Raw genomic sequence first — 24,352 nt, forward strand, 5'->3', positions numbered from 1 at the left:
ACAGGCTGGGGTGGTTTTACTGGGGTGTGGTGGTGGGACCCAGCTGGGTTTGCAGCCCTGCTTTTCCAGGCAGGGGAATGCCAGGAATGCCGATGAGGTAGAGGAGGAGGAGGGATGTTCCCAACAGCATGGCTGCAGGCTCTCCTGCAGGAATCCAGTTGCTTGCAGCACTGGTCTGCTGAACTTGGTGAAAACGATGGAGGTGGCCACAAGGCAGAGCCTTGGGGGACTTGTGCTCTGAAGAGGAGCCTGTTAAACATCTGCACTCATCGCTTCACCAGGGCTTGAAAAATCCCGTTGGAGAAAGGTTGTTTTCCAAAGATGTGGTCTCCTGAGAGAGCATCTCCCACTGCACCGGCCGAGCCAGAGCTGCTGGGGCATGCAAGGAAGTGGAATCAGGGATATGGTGCTTTACAGAGACAGCCAGAATGTAGATTCCATACCAATGATGGTGTTTCACAAAGGGTAGATGCAACGTGGATTCATGTGTCTCCTTGAGAGCTGGGTTGGGTGTCTATTCATCAATCTCTTCCAGAGCTCCTCACACATAGTCTCAGGATGCCCTTCTGGTGGGACACCTCAAGATGGGTTGTAGATAGCCGTGGTGTGCTCTGTCAGCTGCAGTCAGGGCTTTCCATGGATGTTGTCACCAAGAGGTCCGGTGGCATGGGGTTGGACCACCAGCACCCTTTGCCAGCCCTGGCCGTCCCCCAGCTCTCCTCCAAATGGTCGGCGTGCAGTTAGGCTGGCCTTGGTGCCTATTCCCTTGAAGGCAGTGCCTGGCCTTCTTCATCTTCCCATTGCTCAACACCCAAGGGTGCCTCCCAGACGTGCTGTGCTGTTAGGAAATGCTGGTGATAGCCCCATTACCTTTTGGCCTACTTGAGCTCTTCCATAACTGTTCTGCTAATTACAGTTCACATTTTTCAGGGGAAGCGGGGCTGGTTCAACTGCAGGCATCTCCCACACCCTTCCTGGGGCTGCTCATGCAGGTCCCCGGGGACACACACCATATTTTCCTAGTGCTCCCCTTGCCCTAGGCTGTTCCTCCAGCTTGGTGGAGCCTCCCATGACTAACAGGTTTTGAGATAATTGTTCCACTCCCTAATCTCATCTGCAAAAGATTCATGACATTGTTTTTGAAGTGCCATGAGCCATTTCCAGGGGCTCTAAGCCCATGAGGGATGTGATTCATCCACGCTGCTCCCACAGGTACTTAATCGGTACTTAATCGTCTCCAAAACAGCAAGTCCTTCTTCCACAGCTATTATCTCCTTAGGGAATACCACACAGGCGAGCGCCTAACAGGACACTTTTGTCTGTTCAGCGCTGATGAAGACTTGTGCCAGCACTTGCTGCCTTGCACAGGCCATGGGGTATAGTCCTTCCCCGGGAGCAGTTGTCTCAGGAGAGGGGACTGGGGCTGGGACCCCCTTGGATGTCACTTGTGGGCTGGGTACCTACCATGGACCATCAAGCCCACGGGAAAGGGGGTACTGGAAGTGTCCCTTGCTAACTAAAGCAGATGGGGCTCCTCTCCCACACCATGTCCTCAAAGAGCCCTTAGGATGGATGCAGGTCCATCCTTCTTTGCTGTGAAGGTGTGAGACACTGGAGCCCATTGGCATCTGGGGCCAGAAACAGTTCAGGAGTGACAAAGGCCATTGCACTGCCTGGAATTAATTCTCTTTTTGACCCAAAGTGTCTTGCAGAGGACAGTGATTAATTACTCCCAGCATCAAATATTTGTGTCCTACCACTGAACTTGCGCTGTTCTATGGGTTCTGGTTGCACTTCGCTGCTGGAGTGGGAGCTCTCTGTTATCGTGGCTTTCTTCTCTGGGGAGGGCAGATCCTCGGGTTGCTGTGATTCAGCTAAGCCAGGCTCAGCTCCAGGAAGCCTTACCTGCACCCGACACTTTAATGTCCCCATGATCCTTCTCCAAGCCCAGGGCATGGAAACCAGGTCTAGCAAAGCCCAGCCTGGAGGCACTTCCCATGGCATGGCCAACGTGGGCCACAGCTGCCCAAGGAGCCACCTTAACTCTTCATGCTGGGATCTTCTCCTCCTTCTTCCCCCAGGACTTTCCATCCCTTGTTTCCAACTTACTTCGGGCCATGACTGAGGACTTTTGGGGGGGCTTTTCTTATGTTTTGCTGCTGTAAAACACAGGCAACTGTTCGTGCCCATCATCCCATGCATCTGATGCCACGTTGCTGGGGTCAGCCTGAGTCCCAGGCTTTGATCCCCCATCTGCAGGGGGTTCCATGTGCCTTGGCTGGATGGTGGGCACAGCCCAAACCTCTCCCTAGCTCCTGGCAGGACCTCTCTGTTCCTGGGGTACTGCAGCTGGAGCAGCTCCTTCAAGGAGTACCAGGGCTGCTCCCTGGAACAGCATAGCTGGCAGCATGGAGCATCCAGCCAAGCACTGACCCTGGATCTGACTCTTTGCAAATCCCCTCATCTTTGGAACATTCCTGCCTCCGACTTGTTTTTTTCAGGTTGCGCGTGATCCCCAGGTATTTACAAAACAGGGCTCCGCTTCCAGCTGCATTTATGGCTTTGGGAGATGTTTCACCTCTGGGAAACCACTCCCCAGCCTGACCTCGAGCTTTTCCGCCCCAGTGAGGACCCCATGTCACCATGCCTGCTCACCCACGCAGCCTTGGCAGCCCCTTTGCCAGCCAGGCTTTCTGCACTGCGGTTCTCCAAACAAGAGCTGCTTTTGGGCTGCAGGGACCTTGCTCCTTTGGTGTGGCTGGGAAGCGTCGGTGACACTCTGAAGTGCTCTCAGCTCCACTAATGCCTAGTACTCTGCATCCCCCATCTCTTCGGGCACGTGTGGTACCCTTGCCAGGCTTGCTTTGCTAGCCCAGCATCACCCTCCCATGTCCCATCTCTCCCGTCCTCATCACAAGGCATCTGCCTCAATATTAGGGAGATGGGGACAGGGCGAATGTGGCTCCCCCTTGGCCATGAGGCAGATCCCAGGGGAATCCGGCTGGGCCACACTCCAGGTGACATCCTGCCACCTCTGCCCTCAGGGGAGAGGGCAGTAGGTCATGGCAACCGTGTGACCTGGTTCCCATCCCACACCTCCATCCCACCCGGGAAGGCAGTTGCAGAGCAGAGTGTGTCACCAGCCCCAGGTTGCTCAAGCGAGTTGGGGCCAGGAGGTAGAGGAGTCCTCCTCCAGCTGAGACATTTGGAATGAGCAGGAGGAATTTGGAGGAGGCAGGTGATCATGATGCTCCTGGAAGGTGGCCAGGACGCAGTGGCACTTGCAATAAGTGCTCTGGATGGCTCCGAGCTGTGAGCAAAAGTGATGTTATGCTGTCCCTGATGGGAATTGTGCTTCTCACGCAAAGTGGTGGGGCTTCATGGCAACCACAAGCCCAGGACCATGGGTGGTCCCCCCGCTCCGTGGGGATGTGCCCGTGTGGCACGATGCTGGAGCCAATCTCGGAGCATGGCAGCAAAGAGGACCCCACGTTGGGACAGTCCCATGGAAAGGGCTGGCAGGGTGGGATGGAGGAGGCAGGGGACATCTTCCAGCATGGGTTCTGTAAGGGGTGGGAGCGAGTCTCCATCGCCAAACTGCTACAAAAGAGGGTAAATGTGACAGCAAGTGGAGCCGGGCTCGTCCCCACTGTCCCCTGCTCAGCCTCCCCCGCTGCCCCCGCCTGGAAGGGGGCCAGGGACGAGTGCTGGAGAGACAGCCGAGCGCAGGGGGACGGGAGCTTGTCCCTGCCAGCAAGACAAATGGCTGGGACCAAGGACGTGGCTGTCATCTCACCGGGGACATGGAAGGGGCAGGACGTCTCGCCGGGGTGGGGGAGCGGGGTGCAGCCCCCCTGGGTGTCAGGGAGGGGAGAACAGCAAACTGAAGGCCAGCGACCGAGCGTCTGAGGAGCGGCGGGACATGAGGCGTCGTTTTGGGTGGCCTCGCCATGTGCGTGGCCGCCGTGCCCCCTCGTGGCAGCAGGACACAGCTGGTGGCCCCAGGCTGGCGGCCCCAGGCTGGCATGGGCAGGAGCCACGCCTGGCAGGGATGGAGGCAGGGATGAAGGTGCTGGGTGCCACGAGGTGCCCCGGCAGGGTCACCTCATCCCACCCGGAGCATCCTCCTGAGTGGGGTGCCGCACCTCTACCCCATCTCTGCTGATGCTGCCTGAGGCCACACATGCCTGGGGTCCCCACCAAGCCTCATGTGGCAGCCCATGACCTTGCCTCTGCTCACAAAGGAGCCTCCGGCATCCTGCCACCCCCCTCTCCTTCCCGAGGAGGGGGCTGTGCCTGCTTGGTGTGTTTTTGGCATAAACCACTTGCGCCGCGGCCAAGCCAAGCACTTCAGGCGCCGCTCAAGGGCAGGCAGCGTGTGCCCGGGGCCGGGCCGGGAATCCTAGAAATATCACCAAGGCTGCAAAAAAAACCAGCTGGAAAAAAATAAACAGGGGTTGGCAGAGGCCTTTGCTGAGGACACGGCTGCCCCGACTGCTGCCAGACCGCTTGGGGTGGGGGGCATTCCCCAGCACCCTGCCTCAGTTTCCTCCAGCAAGCCCTAGGGAGCAACAGTCCTGGGTTGCTCACATGTTGTCACATGTATAATGTCAGTTTGGGTACCTGGGGCAGGTGCACAGGGTTGGGAAGATGCTTTCCTACCTCTTTCTCCTTCCTGCTGTGCATCTGAGTGGCTCAATGTCACCTGTCGTGATCTCCTCATCCTCTCTTTGGGGACCCAAGCCAAGCACCCAGAGGGGAGGAGAGCCAGACCACATCTTGGGGCACCTGCAGCTCTTAGTGTGGTATCTTGCTGTCCCCAGAGCCACCCGGGAACATCTCAGGCACGTCACAAGCTGGGAGGGGGGCTGGCACTGCCCAGCTCCTCTGAGGACACCGGGGCGTCCAACCTCATGGGAGAGGGACAACCCTGGGCAGAGGTTAGCCAGGAGGAAGAAGCTGCCCTGCCCGGTGGAGTTTTTCTTCATTCCTTGAAAGCCGCAGCGACCTGCTGTGCGGGATTCAGGGCTAGAGGCAGCACTGAGGTGGAGCTGCCATGATGAATGATGTGACACCATTCCCAAATGCCTCTACCACGGGTGATGGTGCCCAAAACAGTGCAGCTGGCAGAGGGGGATGCTCAGAAATGGTACCCACCCACCATCTAGCACTCAAGGGGAGCATCACAGCCAGCACCCAGTGTGGGTTTTAATCTGTGCCTGGGATGGCACAAGCTAGGAGGTGGCATGTTCCTGTCTGGACATCTCCCAGGCGCCACAGCTGCCCTTGCTGTATTTACATCATGAGGCAGCCTGTCTGTGCCAAGCACAGGGAGATGTTTCTGAGGCTTGCAGCTTGGACAGGGCCAGGTTTGCAGGGGGCAACCTGGCTGCTGTGCCTTGGACCCACTCTGGGAAGGGAACAACCCTGCCTCAGCCCCAGGTCCAGGTCTGGCCGAAATCCCCCAGGAGAGGTTTGAGATGGGGCATGTACTCTTGATTTGACTGCATCAGGGGCTTGCGCTCAAGCCACCGCTCCTGCCCTTGAGCGTGCAGCCTTGAGCCTGGCAGCAGTCCTCGCTCATTCTGGCAGCGTCCCCCCAGATGTCCCGGTACAGAGGGGATCACGCTGTCCCTGGGAGGGATGACAGTGCCTGCAAGCCACAGGGCTGGCTGCTGCAGACTGAGTACTTGCCCCAGGCAGCAGGGCTGGGATGCCAGCAGCACCCAGGTCCTGCTCAGGACCAGGGCGACGGCTTCCCCAAGGATCCTGGGGAGAGCATCACCCCTTCCCTCCTACCCCCACCCTCAGCACTGTCTGCTCCAGCCCACAGCATCAAGACCCTCCAGCATCCCAGCCCAGCAGCAAGGTGGCCTGGGTGCAGGGACTAGGGACGCCAGCAGTGTGTCGAATCACTTTATTGCCACAGGTGCCACGGGCCAGACCCAGTTCCCAGAGGGGGTCTGGGTCCAGCCCCTTGACCCCTCTATAATACTGTTGAGAAGATGCATGCTGAGCCTCCGTGCCCATGCATGGGCGCTGAGCATCCTCCATCCCGGCCACCATGGAGCAGTTCTGGGGCATCGCTTCCATCCTGCTGCCTGCACCTCCGGGAGCTGGAGACCAGCAGGGAAAAGCAAGACGAGACCAAGGGTGCAGAGCATGCCAGTCCTGGAGCAGCAGGGGCTGCTACCATGTCCTGCCCTGGGGGCTGCTGGAGATGAGGAGCAGCACAAGCCCCCCTTGACCCCCTCAAACCTCCATGCCGGGTGCCCGGCCCAGGCCCAGCGCCTGCACCAGGTCATCACTGAGCCCACTCTTCAGCGTCCGTCTCACTGCGGGAAGAGGAGAGCGTGGCAGCGCCAGCACGAGCAGTGCTGGCTGCCAGGGTCCCCACGTGATGGGTGCCTGCCCAGACATGGTGGTCCTGGCATGCTGGGGAGGGGTGGCAATGGGGTGCAGTGGCATGGTCTGGTCTCGGGGTACCTTCTGCTGTGGCCTGGTGGGCTCAACATGGGAGGTCAGGGGCGGCCAGTGGGGAAGTCGCCAGGCAGGGCATGGGGACACGGACACAGAGATGGGACAAGGCATGGGGACAGAGCATGGGAGCAGAAACGGGACAGGACACAGGGGTAGAGACAGAGATGGGACAGGGACGTAAAGATGGGACAGAGCATCTGGGCAGGGACACCGGAAAGAGTACAGAGACAGGGCCACAGAGGTGGGACAGGGTACAGGGACACTGAGATGGGACAGAGTACAGGTACAGGGCATGGGAACAGGGCCACAGAGGTGGGACAGAGACACAGAGATGGGGAAAAAGCATCTGGGCAGGGCCACAGAGATGGGACAGAGTACAGGGACAGGAGCAGGACTTACAGGACTTCCTATTGCCACGGGACCTCCTGCGCTCCTTGTTGGTGCAGGGCCGGGGGTTGGCATTGTGAGTCACCGATTTCACCAGCCGGTCCATGATTTCATCCGAAGCATCGTCTGGGGAGCTGGGAACGTCCTCCTGGGCTGGAGAGCCCTGGGCTGGGGAGCCCTGGGCTGGGGTGGTGTGCCCTGTCCCTGCATGGGGACAACGGGGATGCTAGCATCAGCTGTGCTCAGCCAGCTGGGCATGCCCTGAGTGCCTCTGCCACCCCGCTCCTACCCCGGCTGGCCCGGCTGCGGCGGGTAGGGGCATCCGCGGGGGAAGTCAGCAGGTTTTTCATGCTCTCATGGCCCGCTTCCATCTGTTCCTCAGGGCTGCTGGACACCACAGCAGGTGGTGAAGCAGTCTCGGCGATGCCAGAGAACTTCTCGGTCTGCAGCAGGAGGAGAGACAGGCGTCGGGGACCTGGGGGGGCATCACCTGGTGGTGGCAGCTGGCTGAGTGTCCCCATACCTCGGTGATGAGCCGTCCCCGGGTCTTGTTGCGCTCACGGTGGGCAGCCCGTTTCTTCTGCTGCTGCAGGACACGCTCCCGGCAGGTGCGGTACTCCAGGGCGAACTCCCGCAGCAGCTTGCAGATGGGTGTCACCTTCACATCCCGCGCTGTGCTTGCTGGGTACCCCAGGTACAGCAGGAAGGAGTGAAACCTGCAGGGATGTCGGTCACAGCGGGTTCCTGCCATGTCCCCATGTCCCGTGTCAGGACCACAGGGTTCCTGCCATGTCCCCGCGACCTCGAGCCACCGACCTATTGAGGATGCGCCTGTGTACCACCTTCAAGACGACAATGCGCTGGGTGCTGTCCTTGAGGAAGTCCGTCAGCTTGCTCTTCAGCACCGGCTTGGTCTCGTGCTTGGCAATCACCTTCAGGTTGTCCCAAGAGGCCCTGCACCTCCGCTCCAGCTGCACCAGGCTGTTGGCCAGCTCGTCAAAGTCAACCTGGAAGAACAAGACATCAGCCCTTGGCCGTGCTGGTGGAGCTGGGCAGCCATGGGACCTACACCTGTGTGTTGCCCAGGTGTCATCTGCCTTGCCTCACCTTGGCGGAGCGGGTGATGGAGGCAATCTCTGAGTAGAGGTCAGTGGTTTCTGGGAACTTCTCTACCACCATCTGGCAGAGATGGTGGAGCAGGGACTGCCGGTGCACCGTGTCCTTCACTTCTGAGACCTTCTCCAGGTAGCCCAGCTCAAAGCCTCTGCTCTGAAACCCCAATGGACTCAGCAGGGCCTCTCCATCCCTCCTCCAGCAGGCCTCCAGTCTGCAGACCCACTGGGCCCTCACCAGCACCACCCAGCCTCAGGCACTGTCCCAGGTTTCCCATGGTCCCTCTTGGGTATCCATGCACCATGGCTGGTCCTGTCATTGCAGCACTCAAGACAGGCCGCATCCCCCCACACCCTGCTCCTCACCTGGGAGCCGTTCAAGAAGTTGCCCATGGCCAGCAGTGTGGCCAGGATGCACTTGAAGGTGTGATTTCTGGCCAGCTGCTCCATGCCCACCTTCAGATCAAAGAGCGGTTCTGCAATCTCCTGGGTGAGGAGAGAGGTAGGTGAGACCCCTTGGCCACCCTCTCGCTTGGGAGCTTCAGCATTCACCCCTGCCCATGAAGACAATCAACTCATGGTCAACCCAAGCCCATGCTTGCCTTGGGGACCTGCAGCCCGTCCCCAGCCAGACGGCACCTCCCGTAGTTGGACACGGCTGGTCCCCACCAGGAACACGCTTGGCTCAGTGCTCAGCACTGCTGGGGCTGGCAGCGGTGAGAGGGCTGAGGGCAGGTGGGGTACATGGCTCTGTACCTGCTCCAGGCTCTCGTAGTCCAGCTTGAAGGCCCAGAGCTGGAGCCTGGCCGTGAGGTCACTGATGGAAGAGAGGGCGAGCAGGAACTGCTCTGCAGAGCCCAAAGGCACATCAGGGTTGGCCAGCTGGGCCTCCTGGATCTTCTGCTTCTCCTCCTCAGTCGGGACCATGGTCAGGATTTTCTAGAGCAGACAAAGAGGGATGTGTCAGACTTCCAGACATGTCACCATGGGACATGTCACCCCAGGGCTGGCAGCACAGGCATCATGGCATGGAGGCCTCCTGGCCAGAGGAAATGACCTGCATGAGGACTTCAGAGGAGCTGAGCTTCTCTTGTGCTCACCTCAATCCCTTCCTTATTGACCGCAAACTCATCAAAGTTGAGCACGGCCGTCTTGATGATGTGTACGGGTGGCAGCACCGTGAGGCCAATGTTGATGGCATTGCTCCTCTTGGGGTCCAGCACCACCACCACCTTCTTCCCATCAATGGCCTTCTGCAAAGAGGACAGGATGGATGTGGACAGCCAGGTGAAGGGCTCGCCTTCATGAAAACACCATGGACACGGGGAGCCGATCAGGGACCTGGTGGTGAGCCAAACCTGCGCACTGCCCATCACCGTCCCACTGAGCCTTCGGGCTGCAGGTACCCATCCTCAGCATAGGGTAGGGGTGACAGTGCATGCCTAGGGTCCCCACAGGAACTAACAGCCTTCCTCCCGCCCCTCAAGTTCCCTTGGCTGATGGGTGCCAACCCACTGGTACCTTTGAAGTTGGCACTTCCTTTGACCGTGACTCAAAGAGATGCTCCAGTTTGGCAGCATTGACCTCAACGTTCTCCAGGGATGCCCACAGTGTCGCCTGGCCAAACCTGCCTGGCCCCACAGTGCCATCCAGCTGCTTCAGCTCCTTCCAGAAGAGCTTCACCGTCCTCTTCTTCTTGGCCTGGGAGGGGCCATCTGTTGCTGAAGGGCCTGGCAGTCCTGGTGGGGGTGGGCAGCCGGGAACTGCAGGAGGTGGAGGTGGAGGTGGTGGGCAGCCAGGGATCGCAGGAGGTGGAGGTGGAGGTGGTGGGCAGCCAGGGATTGCAGGAGGCGGAGGTGGAGGTGGTGGGCAGCCAGGGACCGCAGGAGGTGGAGGAGGAGGAGGAACCATGAGGGCTCCAGCACTTGTAGCTTCAATACCGGGTGGGAGGAAGGAGCCATTGGCCATGGGCCCTTTGTCCAAGATGTCAAAGTCTTCTTCTTCCCCCAAATCAGTGAAGTCCAGGTCCTTGATCTTCAGCTGCATGGGGCTGGCCTCCAGGTGCTCCCATGTCAGCTCCACATCCTTCTTGATGGGCATCATCCCAGTGTTCTCCAGTTTCTGCATGTGGGTCTCAGCATCTACGCTGGACATGGCACGTGCCAGCTTGGCGTGGGCGCTGGCCACTGGCCCATCTGGAGCCCTGCCATGGTGCCAGGTACCCTCCTGCTCCCGACTGCCACCTCCCTCAGCATCCATCTCCACCTCGCCCTGGACCAGGAGGGATGATGGGACCTCGGGGAAGACCTTCTCCCTCCCCGGCTCCAAGGAGCCCTTGGCATAGAGCATGTCCAGCATAAACTTGGTGTCAGAGGAGATGGTGCTGCAGGAGTCAGTGGTGTCTGGCCGAGCCAGGCGAGACCCTGCAGGGAGAGGGGGAGAGGCTGGGACAGCCCGCTTGGAGGGGGCAGATGCTGCTGGGCTGCACATAGAGTTGGGGTCCTGCTCCCCAGTGGGGTGTGCTTAGATGCCAGTATTCAGAGCGGGACGGGGAGGTACCACCCAGCCCCTCCATGGCTCTGGGCATCACAGGCATGGGCTGGGGGCAGGAGGGCCACTTAGACCCACCCCAGGGACCCTGATGAGCCCAGAGCTGGGAACACATGCCTCGGCAGCACCTACTTATACTGAGTGGCTCCATCCCAGGCTCAGGGGTGCCGCTGTCCCTGTCCCATGCAAGAGTGGTGGGATGCTCCAGCGCAGCATCGCCAAGGATATCAAGCCGTCCCTTGGCCATGGAAGAGATCTTCTCCTTCTGGGCTGCAGCCAGGTTCTCCAAGAAGCGAGCTCTGCGAGACAGGAGTGGACGTTAGCTGGCAGCAAGGCAGGGATGGGGACGATGGGCAAACCATGTCATGCCACACTGCACAGCCAGCCCCACAGCACAGAAACCCCCTGCACTGGCCACACCGCATTGGGGACCCGGAGGATTCAACCTCCTCCGAGCCCTGCAGAGAGACAGGTGATGCCACCACGGCTCGGGGACAGGGATGCCACAGCCCCATGGGAGCCAATGACTCGCGCTGTCAGGGTGCCACCATCACCTCTTGGTCCCAATGGACCGGGTGCTCAGCACAACCCTTGTCCAAAAGCTGCAAAACCCAGGAGGGTGCCCAGGCAGAGACTCGTGGGGACCCTCCTGCTCCTCATGCCCTGCGTGGCCGGCGCCCAGACACCTCTGCCCAGGTGCTGGCCTGAGGAAGCGCATGCCTGGAGACACACGCATGCCTCTACTTACTCAAACTTCCTCAAAATAGGCTTGTCCCCATGCAAAGAGGGGGCATCCTCCCGCCTGAGGGAAAACAGGGGTTAGCCCTCACTGCCAGCAGCCCTCTGGGGCTTGTGCCTCCTGCACACACCCACCTGGCAGCTCTCCAGCATGGGACCCTCGCCCCACCATCACCCCATGGCCCTGGAGTTCATGGGGAGCCAGGAGAGCCCCAGCAAGTCCCCTCCTGCCCAGGCACCACAAGGCATTGGGTGCTGCCGAGACAGGGCACCGTTCCCCACCACCAGAACCACCCAGTTTGCCACCAGGACGGCGATGTCAGCCCCCTGCCAGCCCCGGGATGGGCTGTGCCACCTCCAGCAGGGACACCTCACCCCAGAAGAGGAGGATCAGAGGGTGCCATCACGTCGTGGGGGATGCTGGCGATGGGGGGAGTGGGTTGGGGTCCCGCAGGCGGGGCTCAGAGGGAACAGGCGAGGGATGGAAGAGGTGAGGGATGGGAGCAGTGAGCAGGTCAGGGCAGTGCCCCCTCCTGCCGGAGCATCACACCGGGAGGGAGCACACGCATGCAGAGCCCAGGCACTTACCAGACAGGGGCAGTTTGGTGCAGCCTGCAAAAGGAAAGATAGAAAGAGTGGGCAGAGGAGAGGGCAAGCGTGGGCAGAGAAGGAGTGAGGAGGAGCTGGAGCAGAGCTGTGTGTGCCTGAAGGATGCCCTGGAGCCCCTGGCCAGACCCTCTCAGATGCCCACTCCCCCGTCACACTTCTCTCCAGCCCTGGTGACCACCTTGACCCTGTTTCCCCCGGGACAGGTGCACCCCACGCTCCTGGGAGCACCCCCCACGCACCCAGCCCCTCCTGGCTCCGTACTTGTAGATGCTGCGCTCGCCTGGGCCCGGGAGCTGCTCCTTCTCGGCCGGCGGGGAGGCCAGGGCCAGCCGCACGCTGGATGCGCTGTTGTAGATGCTGCTGGGACAGGGTCTGGAAGAAGAGGTGACAGGGACTGAGAGCAGGTCCCACTGCGCTGCCCTCCAACCCAGCACCAGGGATGGACCTGAGTGCTGCTCGTGCCACATCCCAGCATCTTCACCATCCCTGGAGCATCCCCTCCAGCCGCACTTACTCTGCCGGGCTGCTTGGCATAGGGACAGCCGGGGTGTCCTTGATGAGGGGCTCCTTCAGAGTGTCAGGGGACCCCAACAGTGGCTGGGCATCGGGGCCAGGCTCCGGGCAGCCACCCTGGGATCGCCACCCACGCCGGCCCTCTTCCGTCCTCCTCCTCTCCTTGCGTCCCCCCGGGGGTGGCTCCTCTACCCCATCCTCCAGCTTCAGAGCGCTCTGCAGAGGGGCCGGGGGGGCATGGCACCAGGCACGGCACCCCTGCCACCCCACGTGCCCGCCCTCCCTGCTGCCACGGGACGTGGCACGCAGCCGGATCCCGCAGGTGCCCCGCTCACTTCGTAGAGCGTGAACTGCTGCTTCAAGTCAAGGTCGGTGCCCTTGCTGCCCAGGTACTGCTGCACCACCCGCTCCATGCCCTGCTGCTCCAGGCAGTCCGTCACGTCGTAGAAGGTGTCCTGGTCCGGGAGGGCTGCCAGTGTCTGAGCAGGACCAGAGGGACGCTGCTGGGACCGGTGTGACCCACACCGAGCCCCACCAGCACGGCACCACGGGGACAGCCTGCCACTCCCCCCCGAGACCTTGTTGATCAGCGTCATGGCGAACACCAGCAGCTCCGTGTCAGCCCCGTTGCGTTGCTCCAGGATGGCCATCAGGTTGGACCACGGGCACATGCCTGAGAAAAGCGACACGCGAAGGTGACACGTGGGCCATGGGGGGACACTGTCCCCCTAGCGGGGACCTCATGGGTGGCTGGGTCTGCACCCACCTCTCGCCCTGTCCACGGCATTGACAGCATGGATGAGGAGCAGGGCGTTGGGCTCCGTGTACTCCACGAACACCAGCAGCAGCTTCAGTGCCATCTTCACCACCAGGCGAAACTGGGACAAGGGATGGCAGCTGGGATGGTGGCTGGGGGCTGCCAGTGCAATGCTGGGGCACTGCAGGGTGGCTGTGCCCATGCCCCAGGGCTGGGGACTTTGCCTTGGGGCCAAGGACCAGCCTGCAGCTGTGATGCTGATGGCCAAGGGGCACCGGGAAGGGACACGGAGTGGGACCTTCTCTTACTCAAGCTCTGTGCCCAGGAGCACGGTCACGTCAGGACGGGGAGCTCTGGGGACCCTGGGTGACTTCCAGATGGGTGGGAGCAGGACCGAACACACCCAAAGGTACCAGGGCACCGAGCCCAAAGGCAAAGGGTGGGGTAAATCTCCCAAGGGATGGTGCAAGGGGACAACCACAAGCAGGGAAGGTGGGGGTGCAGTGGGGGGCACAAGGACAGCAGGGGCTTACTGGGCTTCCCGACAGCGTGTACAGCCACTGGACAGTCTCATTGTGGTTGATGACACCCTGCATCCCATCCACAAAGAGCATGATCTGGCTCAAGGCTGCAAGGCAGAGAGCGGGCAGGGTCACAGCATGGCAGGCAGGGCTGCAGCAGGCAGGGGTAGGGCTTTCCCCTCCCTGCACAGCGTTGCCACGCCAAGGGCAAGGTCTGGCAGCTGCTGGCAAGGTAGCCCAGGCAAACTTGCTGGCTCACCCCCACTGAGTGCCAGCCTTCCTCCCCAGGGATGAGAGGTGCCCTGTACCCAAATACCAACCCCGGAGGATGTAATTCTGGTAGTTCTGGTCGGCCTCTGCCCCCACTTTGATCAGGCACGTCAGCCCATCCAGGTTCACAAACTCCGGCACCAGGTCCTTGTCCTCCTGCGGGGTGAAGGTCAGGTGTTACCACAGCGTGGGAAGGCAGCCAGCCCTGGGGGAGCCCCCCCCCAAACCCCCCACCGCACTGCCGTCACTCTACCTGAAAGAGCTGCTTGAGGGAGAAGAGGGATCGCCGCAGCTCTGGCCCCTGCGAGTTGTACAGCTTCTCTGGAAGGAACGGAGAGACACAGCATGATGGCCTGGCCCGCAGGGGCTTGCTGCTGAACCAGGGCTCCGAAATTCTCCCGGCTGCCTGGGAAAGCCCCACATCCTGACTCAACTCTTGCACCGTCACCCCAGGATGCCGGCACTGCCTGGCTGTCAGACACACAGGGTGGAAGCAGCTGCAGTTCCACAACTACTTATTTCAGCCCTGCCACCTTCCTATTTCCTTTTTTTTCTTTTTTGCCTTTTTTTTTTTTCTGCCCAGCAATGACATAAATATCCCCTCTGGTTTCCTGTGCAGAACCGAAACAGGAACACGGGCAGGAGGCAGAGCTACTTTTAGCCGTCCCTCCCCAGGCACAGCCCTGACACAGTCCCAGAACCCACAGCAGCCCCGTGGCTTGGGAAGAGCAGCGGGATGGGGATGGGAAGGACGGACTGGCTGCTCGGGGACAATAGGACAGTCACTGGGCTGAAGGCTGGATGGAGACTACGTGCTCATGGGGACGGTGCCTGCAGGTAGGAGCCAACATGGAGCAGCCAGGGTAATGGGAAACCAGAAAGCCCTGTTACAACGAGCGGAGACCAAAAGCATCGGGAGCCAGAACTTCCCGCATCCAAGAATTGAGTTATCTGAGCATCCCGAGTTATTTGGGTCAGCTTTAGAGCTGTCACAAGCCAAAAGCGAGCTGTTCAAGTTGCCCTCCAGACATGCTGACGAGGGCTCTGTAAAATACAAGGTCCTGGCAGCCTCCTCCGCTCACTTATTGGCTTGTCAGAGCAGCCGAGAGGGAAAGCAGAGCAGCCTGGGGCTCAGCCGGAGCCTGGGAACCACTGGCAGAGCATGACCCCGACCCCGGCCTTCCTGCCCCTTCCCGCATCGCTCGGCTGCAGCCCTGCACGGCAAGCTGATGCCCAGCCAGCATCGCTCTGCTCAGCACTTGTTTTTGCCCCTGCTAAGGAGGAAAAAAGGCTCAAGGGTCCCAAATATTTTGCAGGACCTCCGAGCAGGTTGCCCAAAACCGTGACAGTGCTTTCTGCTGCGCTCAAGCTATTTGTTTGTATTCTGCAAAGCTATATTTAGAGCTTGCCTGAATGACCCAGAATATCTGCAGTGGTCGGTGGGTTGCCAGCTGAAGAGACAAAAGTCCCGAACTCTGAGGATGGAGGGGATTAATGCAGCAGGTCCCCACCAGCCTCGCAGAGACCGTGTTCCCTGCATCTCTGGGAGGGCTTATGGTGTGGGAGCAGCCCCGGGCTGTATTGGTCCCTCTCTCCATCCCAAAAAGCCCAGCCAAAACTCACCGCAGAGACCAAACCCCCACCATCCAGGGGTGCAAGCCACCAGACCCGCACCAGCCTGGAGGAAGGAGCAGCCCTGACTCACCAATGATGGCGTGGACTCGGACGGAGAGCTGTGTGCGCAGGATCAGGGTTGGCCGTCTCCCCTTCCTAAAGTGGGAGAAACGCCGCGTGAGTGCCTGCAGCGGGACCACCGCAGCCCCCAGCACTCACACACACATGGGGTCCCCGTGTCCTGGCCCTGGAGGGCTCAGGCACCCCACATGCCTCACCTGACCTCCTCGTAGAAACCTTCCAGATCATCCTTCTGCTCCAGCAGGGACAAGTCGAGGTCTAGGTAGTGTCCGGAGGGAGAGACCTGCAGCGTGCAGTCCTCCAGCTGGGGATGCAGACAGCCCGGTTGAGCCCCTGTGCCCACTACTTCCCTCCTGGCTCCCGGAGGATACAGCATCCCTGGGTCACCCTCCCACCTGCAGCAAACCCACCAGACCGGCACATCCCGGAGCAGGGTGGCAGGTCCCACCCTGTCCCCAAGTGCTGGCCCTGCAGGGAGATGCCCCAGCACCCTCTGCCCCAGCTTAGTGGCAGATTGAGAGAAACATGGAGCCCCAGGCTGGGAAAAGGCAGAGTGAGGGCGGGCCTGCTGCCGCCAGGCTCCTCGGCAATCCCTTGGGTGGGAGCCATGGGAAAAGGCTGATCCATGCCCTGGGGCTCCCCTTAGTCAGCTGGGGCGCAACCGGGGTAGGATCTGTCTCCTCGCCTGGGCACGTGAATCACCTCCGTCTGTGGGGACTGGGTCTGCGGGAACTGCCAAGGCACCCTGCCCAGCCAGGGACACCCCAAACCAGAGCAAATCCCACAGGGATGTCCCCTGGCTGACGCAGCCTCTGGCTTAGCCCGCAGCCATGTGGCACCTTCCAGCGAGACAGGGAAAAGCACAGCCCAAGGCAAGGCTGGGGTGAGGGCATCTTCCCCGAAAGTCCACATACAGAACCCATGTTGCACCCCAACCAGCAGGCACGGCACCCAGAGGTGCTCCAGGCATGGCACCCACAAAGCCCCTGAGCCACCTGGGACCCAGCAGCACCCCACAGCACCCAGGCAGGTCTCCTGGGTGAAATCCTGATGTGACAAGGCAATTTGCCTTCAAGCACCCCTGCCACCCCAGTGCATCTGGACCTGTTCCTAAAGCATTTGCAGCCCCCCCCTCCTAGCTCACCCCACCTCCAAGGAACTGCTGCTCCTTTCTAAATCTGCACAGCAGTGCTGTGTAACCACCTGGGGAGCTGAGGGCTGGGGACAAAACCCTATTATTGGGTTTTATATAAAACCCTGCCCTGGCCACCCTAGGGCAGGCTGGTGACCCACAGCAATGCTGGGTACGGCTCCTGCACCTCACTGGGGTTGCTTTCCACGAAAGCCCCATCTCCTCAAGTCACAAGAGAGCTCGCACGTACAACTTCACTGCGAGCCTGACATTAAAACCAGAGGGCAAAGAAAAAATGCCACGTGCATTAAAATAATTAATGACCCTGACTAAGCCTTGGGATAACAGGCAATTTGGCAGGGCACTGCTGTTGGGTTGGACGCAGTTGTTATGTTGTTAGTGTCCTGCTCCACCTCCCGCGGTTGCTGGCCACGCCAGCCGGCCATGGCAACGTGCACCAAACACAGGCTGCTGGCACCGGGCAAGTGCTCCTGGCTGCCAGCTCTGCCTCTGTGACGGGCATTACTAACGCTGACCCCACACAGGGTTTGCTTACTGGGGAAAGCTTCAATTCTTCCACAGGGACAGGCTCTCCTGGGCATCCCTGCATCTGCCTAGGCATCCCTTCAGGATCCCTGCATCTGCCCAGGCATTCTTGCATCTTCCCAGGCACTCAAACACAGCAAAGAGCAACTCACAGCTCCAACACAAAAACTTTGCCTTCTCTGGGCTGCCAGAGCCCCGGCAAGTCGGAGTTAACATCCCCAGCTCTTACCGGGGCTGGTGACATGTCCCAGCTGGTGGAGGAAGCCAAGCCCCTGGGACTCGACCCGGCGTGTTTCCCATGTGAGCTTGGCAGCACTCCTCATGCGGGATGCTCCGAGCACTGGGCCTGGGTTTGGCTGCGACCCCCCTGGCGAGCACCAGCCCCCTGGGATGGATACAGGCCGTCCCAGGCTCGTGCTGCCTTGCCAAAAATCCAGGGTGGCACTTCCGCACCAGGGAACACTGACTGCCCCAGGGCCGGGGTTACACTGGTTATTTGGATGAGGGGTTTACACCATGCAGGATTTGAGCTGGGACCTTGGGGCTGTGTTGCTGGGGACGGCACGTCGGGGTCACGGGGTACTGACAGCTCCCGGCGCAGGGCGGCTGTGATCCATCTGCCTCCTGCCTGTAAAAGCATTTTAAAATGAGCTGGGCTTTGAGGGTCATGGGGACTTGCAGGCAAAGTGGAGCTGGGGGAGGAGAGCATCCCACGCTGACACCTCCAGCCCGCGGCTCCTGGGAACCCCAGCCATCCTGCAGCAGCACTCATGTTCTTCATCCACGGCATGGGGAGGTTTTGGGGTCTTGCTGAGGACAAGATGCCGGTGGCAGCCCCAGAGGGGGACAAGGACCCTACGGCCCAGAGAGGGTTTCCCTGCCAGTGTTAAAAAAACCCCATTACCTACCCTGTTGTCTCAAATCTGAGACATGGGGAAGGTAAAAAGACACAGATCTCCCTGATCCTACCAACACCCAGCAGCTGTGGCTGCCTTTGAAGCTCAGCGAGGACACACAAGCCAGGCAAGCGAGCCCCCAGGGAAAGCCACCTCCCCCTGAAGTGGGACTTCCCTCCCAAACCATGGGGGTAAGATAGAGACATCTCCACCTCCGAGACAGAGGCAATCTCCACCCGCAACTGAACTCACGCCACCCACCATGGCATCACATCTTCCTGCTCACCCCTATCACGGCATCCCCACCCGGGAGGATGCTCCAAGGCCAGACAGTGAATATCCTCTTTATCTGCCAGCAGAGGAAACACTTCCCCCACACACACACACTTTCTTTTTGCAGTAACCACAATTTCCTAATGTCTCTGCAGCTCTTCTAGGAAGGTTATGGGGAAATTACAGAAAAAAATATATTATTTGCTCCTGAGACAGCAGTTAAACACAAGGCACTGGCGGGTCAGAAACGCCTGGCATCACAACCCTCTGCCCGCCCTCCCAAAACATATGGGGACTGATGGTTTATAGAGCTACACTGTGGGAGTAACGCTAGCCAGCAACCAAGCACATTCACCGTGATTCAGTTTCAGGGCTAAGAGGGGTGTTTATTGCCTGGGCACTTGGTCGCTGCCTCCTGCCCGCTCCTGCCTGACGGATTGCAGCAAGTGGATGGGAGCGCTGCCATTGCCTTATCATGGCAGGGGGCAAAAAAAAAAAACAAACCCAGAGATCCCTCCAGGCTTGGAGGTCACTCAGTTAGCCCAGAACTGCACACTTGCTCGCGCACATCCCTCTTGAACCTCCTCTGAGGCTTGTTGCTCATTAACGGATCCCTCATTTCTCAGCAGCAGCAGGAGGACCCCAGTCCTGGCGAGCAGCCGGTGATCCTGGCAAAGCCACGACACGAATGCCTGGCTGCAGCTCGTGTCCCAGGACCCACGTGAGGACCATGCCAAGAGCCGGGTAGTGCTGGAGGCTGCTGAGCACTGACACTCGGCTCTAAGCATTCAGCAAGAAGCAGAGGGCAGAGTTTCAAAGCGGTTAAGTCAGGGGGATGGCAGCACTGCCAACAATCCTGTCTCACTGCTTTCATGCCTGCCAGAGGTCAAGTGGGGCAAAGACCCTCGGCAAAATCCCCCCTCAAGCTGGTTAGGAAACAGAGAACAAGCAGGGCTGATGGGATGGGGCTTGTGCACTTCATGTGCGCACCAAGGTCGCCCCAGCAGCTCTCCTCTATCAAGTCCGAGAGCTCGCAGTAAGCTCATGGCACCGAGGCCAGCGAGCTCTTTGCTCTTCCCCAGGTTTCCAGGGGAGGAAGGGGAAAGCAAAGCTCCAGCCCATTGGATTTTGCAATTGTTTGGAAAAATCCTTAGATTCAGAGGTGAGATAGTGCCGGGGGCAAGTGAGCGCAGTGGCCTTTGGGGACCAAAGGGACAGCCAAAAAAACCTGCCCTGTCAAAACCTGCCTGCGGAGGTTCAGAAAACCCCCACACCCAACACAAGCATCACCCAAGGGTACTAGTAAAATGCTGGAAAGCAAGAGAAGATAGTATCGGCCTGGAGCTGAACAATGCAGCAGCTACAAACAAAGCGGGAAGGTATTTTCAAGCACAAACACGCTTTCCGGAGAGCATGAAAAAGTCATCAGCAGCAGGTCGTGCTTGGGGAGAGGAAGTGCCGAGGGTGTCACAAGGCAGGACGGGTTGTTTGAGGCAGCGATGCCGGCATGAGAAACCTCCTGTTCATCATCTCTAGGCTGTTCCCCGCTCAGGGAGCAGTTTTGCCGTGCCCAGGGAGGGCAGCACCCAGCTGGTCCCCCATGGCAGCTCATCCCCTAGGTGCCTGCAGTTTGGTCCTCCTCCATCAATGTGGGGACCCCCAGCCCAGCTCCCTCTCGGCTGTGGCATCCTCCTGCTGGTGCTTTGCAGCTCCAGGCACGCTGTCCAGCAGGACAAGCCTGGCACCGGGCATCCCTAGCTGAATTTTTTTTTACAGCCAGTTCCTTGGGAAAAATCCGACTGCTCATTTACTAATTTTAGGGCGGTGAGCAATGGAGATGAGCGTTACCCGGCGCAAAGGGTACCAAGGGAGGTTTCAGCTGGTCGTGCCAGGGTAATGATGTCTGCATGGCTTCGGGGTGCCAGTTCCGAATTTGGACTGAACTGGGTGGCTCAGGAGACTGACCTTGCTCTGCAGTGTGTAAATCCCACTGCAGGAGGCTCCCTATGAAGACATCAGCTCATATAAGCCCCAGCCAGCATCCCAGCTTGTCAGGCTGGGATGTACCACAGCCCTCGCTGGCTCAGAAAGCTCTGTGTAATAAAAGCAGCGTGGTTTATAACCTATATGATCTATATAAACCAGGAATCTGGCTTATAAGCCCAGAACAGGATCCTAGCTGCTCGCCTGCGATTTTACCAAGGGTCATGGGGCGATGCAGGGAAACTACAGAAAAAAACACCCAGAGCTTGGCTTAGGCAGAGAACAGAGCCTGAAATCCCACAATCGACACACCTCTGCCGGGCACAGGACCTCCTTGTGATGCTCCAGCTCTCGGGAACGCCACGTCCAGCCCCCTGCGTGCCACCACAGCAGCACCCCGGGCTGGTGATCCCCTTACAGCCAGCTCCTGCCCGGGGAGGAGAGCACATGCCTGAAATTTGAGTTTGCCTCATTCGTCATGTCTCAGGGCTGTTTGTTCCCAAACAAACTCCGTTTAGTCACCACCTAAAAATCCCATGACGACGACGACATGGGACGCTGCTGCTTTGCTCCAAGAAAAATGAAAAGGGAGATGAAAGGGAGTTTTTTTGCTACAGGCAAAAGTCTTGCAGCGATCCCCTCTCCCTCGGCAGGCCACCAAGCTCGGTGCCAGGCACACCGAGCCGATTTCCCCTTCCTGCTGCCCCCATCTCTCCTGCCCGGCTCCAGGCAGGGCACACTCCCCCTGCCTGCCTGGGTTCCTGCCTCCCCTGCCCGCACTTCTGTGGTGCTGCAAGACAGAGATGCTCAGCCATTGCCAAAGGTCCCGTGTTCCTAAGGAGGAAAACGGGCCTGCCCCATCCTATAAAGGATGATCTGAAAGCATCACGCCAACAGAAGATACCCAGGAGGGGGGGGGGTGTCACCTGTCCCCTCTGCTCCCTAGCCTGGATCAGGCCTGAGGACACACAAGCCGGACATGGCACCTCGCTTCAGCTTCAGCCTCCTGCCTTCCTCCTGGCTGGAGGAAATTGCTCAGCACGAATTTCCACGCCGCTCTCCGGTGGCAAAGCTGCCACCAAAGCAGAGGGGCGAGGGGCTGGTGGCCGTCTGGCTCCACCACCTCCTCCTCCCCAAGGCCCACGTGCTGCAGCGAGCAGGGACACGGGCCGGGTCCCCTGTGTTGAGGGGCCGGCGTGCTCCCGCCGAGGCTCAGCTCCGCTCCCGGTAACCGGAGTAGAAAGGGTATGCTGGGGCAGGAGCGTGCTGCTTGGCTCGGCCCCGACGACGCGGGGATGGCCGCCTGCCCTCGTCTTGCTTCCCCCTGCCCGAGTTCCTGCCTGCTCTGAGCAAGCACATCCTCTTCCTCCCCGCCGACTCATCCGGGGCCGGGCAAGAACTGGCATCTCCCACAGGGGCTCAGGGATTCCGCCGTGACTCACACCGGGAGCGTTGCCCGGGCTCCGGCGGGGACACACCGCCCCGTCCCTCGCCTCCCCGGCTCCTTCCAGCCGACAATCGCCCCCTCCCCACTCCGGTGCAAGCCCGGTGCCTTCCCCGCCCGCTCCCCGGCTCCCCCTCACCGGCAGCGGGGCCCCGAGCAGGCGGTGCAGCGCGGGCAGCTGCGCCCCGAGGGCCAGCGCCTCCGCCACGGCGTAAACCGGGGCTCGCCGCGGCTCCGGGAAGCTGCCGCAGCCGAAAGGATCCGCGTCCTCCAGGTACTGCAACCGGCACGGCACCGCCGCCTCCGCCATGGCAGCGCCGCTGCTGCCGCCGCCGCCGCCGCCGCTCCGCTGCCGGGGGTGGGGGCGGTGAAGCCCCGCCCCGCCCGGCCCCGCCCGGCCCCGCCCCTCCCCGGGAGAGCCCGCTCCGTGCGCCCTCCCGCGGGCGTCCCGGCGGCGTAGCGGGGGCTGCTCGCCCGCAGTTGCATCCCGCGCCGGAGGGGTGCTCCGGTGTCCGGGATGCTCCGGGCTGCCCCGGGTTGCCGGGTGGGGCTGCCGGCCCCGGGTGAACTGGAGCACGGGTGGGCGGCAGGGCTGAAACTCCCAATGCTGGGTCAGCGGGGAAAGCGGCGGAGGGAGGAGCCGCCCTCTGCCCCGGGCAGCCCGGGGCCAGGGGTGCAGGGGTACCGCCCCGGCAGCGGTACCGCCGGTGTTGATGCTAACAAGGATGTTATGCATCCAAGGTGTCCATGCTAATGAGGACGTCCGAGATGGATCACGTAGGGTTCATCATCATGGCTAAGGTGGGCTTGGAAAGGAGCACGCAAAGGAGAGCCGGGACCCCCGGGAGGACCCAGGAGAGACCGCGGCTGCCCCGGGGATGGGACTGGGGACGCAGGGAGGTCTCATTGCTCTTGGACTCAGCATGAAGCGTCTTGGGGCATGCTGAGCGCAACCCAGCAAGACAAAGCTTTTGCAAAGGTGATCCTACTTTCTTTTTGACTGATTACCTGTGCACCATCTTCACGATGGCCTGACACGATGGAACGGTGCGCAGGGAGCCTTCCCACTCCTGGCTCCAGCCTGGGCTCCCAGTAGGAGCGAGGCGGGAGCAGACTGGAGGGGAGCTCAGCAGAGACACCCAAGCAGTGACACGAGCCGGGTCCATGATTTAATTATGCAAAGGGGAGCAAGAAGCAGCTTCTTCTCAGCAGCAGCCTTTGTGAGGCCATTCCTGTGCTGCCTTTCCCGGCAGGAGCTGGCTGGCAGGGGGTGGCAGCAGCAGGCTGCTTTCCCCAGCCATTTTCTTCCGCTGGCAAATGTCTGCTGCACATCTGTGCCAGGTCAGAGACATGAGAAGAGGCAACGATGCCGAGGCTGCCAGGGTAGATGTCCTGCAGCCCATTCCTCCCTGGCCTGCACGCTCTGCCTGGCACTCGGTGTCCGACGGTGCCCGTGCCATAGGTGGTACCAGCCAGAGGCCTCGGCCCAGTCAGGGTGTCCTGTTCTGGGTCTGGGGACACATGGGCACAGCTCAGAGCTTGGCTCTCCATGAAGCACTCCACCAGCATACCTTCCTGCCCCCTGCCAGGCAGAATCCCCGCTCCCTGGGCTACCTGGGCATCCCTCCCTGCCTGCCCAGGACACAGGGCCCTGGATCTGGGAACCACAGGGATGGGATGTGGGAGACGTGGCACCTCCCAGAGCAGGGGGGATGGCCCAGGGTTGGTGGGCAAGTGGGAGCTTTTAAGGGTGTCTGAGAGGGCTGGGGAGGTGAGGGGGACCCAGGAACCATGGGGGGCACCCTGGGGTGATCCCAGGCTGGTGCTCAGGCAGCGGCTGGGGTAGGGATGGGTGCTCTTGGCTGGCAGCAGAAGGAGCTGGGCTGGCGGGGGGGGATTAGGTGGGGAGACTGGGAATCTGGTGGGTGCAGGAGGACGGAGCCAGGGTGAGGGGACTCGGGCAGAGAAGGGGCACCAGGGGAGGGCACGGAGCACCGGAGTGACGCAGGGGGCACTGCCAGGCAGGAGCCAGGGGGACCGGAATGGCGCAAGGGGGGCACCAGGGTAGAGGCAGGGGGGCTGCTGTGGGGCAGGGGGTACTGGGGCAGGTGCAGGGGTCTGGCATGGGGCAGGGGGTACTGGGGCAGGGGCAGGGGGACTGGCATGGGGCAGGGGGTACTGGGGCAGGGGCAGGGGTCTGGCATGGGGCAGGGGGCATCGGGAGGGTGCAGGTGGGCTGGGCTGGAGGGCGATGCATGGGGTGAGCAGGGCGGTGCCGGCCCCCGGGGCAGGTGCAGGGGGGCCGGGGGCAGTACCGGGGACCCCGGGGCAGTACCGGCGGCGGGGGGCGGGGGGGAAGGCGGAGCGGGGCGGGGAGCGGCGGGCGGAGCACGTGGGGTGGGGCCGGGCCGGCGCGGCCCCACGTGCGCGTGACGCGGGCGGGGGC

General features: G+C 60.9%; 1 protein-coding gene across 3 annotated transcripts; it reads right to left on the minus strand.

The window, feature by feature from the left end:
- Positions 1-5,902: 5,902 nt before the first annotated feature.
- On the minus strand, positions 5,903-22,256 carry FHOD1 (formin homology 2 domain containing 1). 3 transcript variants are annotated; one of them, XM_075040444.1, is made up of 24 exons: positions 22,046-22,256; positions 15,830-15,936; positions 15,643-15,707; positions 14,191-14,258; positions 13,988-14,093; positions 13,680-13,774; positions 13,156-13,267; positions 12,968-13,062; positions 12,725-12,868; positions 12,391-12,605; positions 12,138-12,248; positions 11,856-11,879; positions 11,278-11,331; positions 10,662-10,828; positions 9,501-10,120; positions 9,080-9,232; positions 8,736-8,918; positions 8,346-8,465; positions 7,975-8,136; positions 7,684-7,874; positions 7,391-7,583; positions 7,157-7,310; positions 6,880-7,071; positions 5,903-6,335 (listed from the first exon to the last, which is right to left on the minus strand). In XM_075040444.1, exons 1-24 carry the CDS (start codon positions 22,214-22,216, stop codon positions 6,253-6,255), a joined length of 3,585 nt encoding a protein of 1,194 aa, XP_074896545.1. In that variant the 5' UTR covers positions 22,217-22,256; the 3' UTR covers positions 5,903-6,252. The 3 variants fall into 3 exon arrangements, with proteins under 3 accessions (XP_074896545.1, XP_074896543.1, XP_074896544.1); XM_075040442.1 differs by having other exon boundaries at positions 9,501-10,402; XM_075040443.1 differs by lacking the exons at positions 11,278-11,331; positions 11,856-11,879 and having other exon boundaries at positions 9,501-10,402.
- Positions 22,257-24,352: the final 2,096 nt, after the last annotated feature.

The sequence above is a fragment of the Buteo buteo genome, chromosome 11 (genome assembly GCF_964188355.1).
Source record: "Buteo buteo chromosome 11, bButBut1.hap1.1, whole genome shotgun sequence".
NCBI classification, from domain to species: domain Eukaryota; kingdom Metazoa; phylum Chordata; class Aves; order Accipitriformes; family Accipitridae; genus Buteo; species Buteo buteo.

Coding starts and splice junctions, on each gene's coding strand:
- FHOD1 (XM_075040442.1), bottom strand. CDS start 22,216: ATGGCGGAGGCGGCGGTGCCGTGCCGGTTGCAGTACCTGGAGGACGCG. Junction 9,233..9,500: donor AGGAAGTGCCAACTTCAAAG/GTACCAGTGGGT, acceptor TCCTCTTTGCAG/AAGGCCATTGATGGGAAGAA. Junction 8,466..8,735: donor ACTACGAGAGCCTGGAGCAG/GTACAGAGCCAT, acceptor CTCCTCACCCAG/GAGATTGCAGAACCGCTCTT.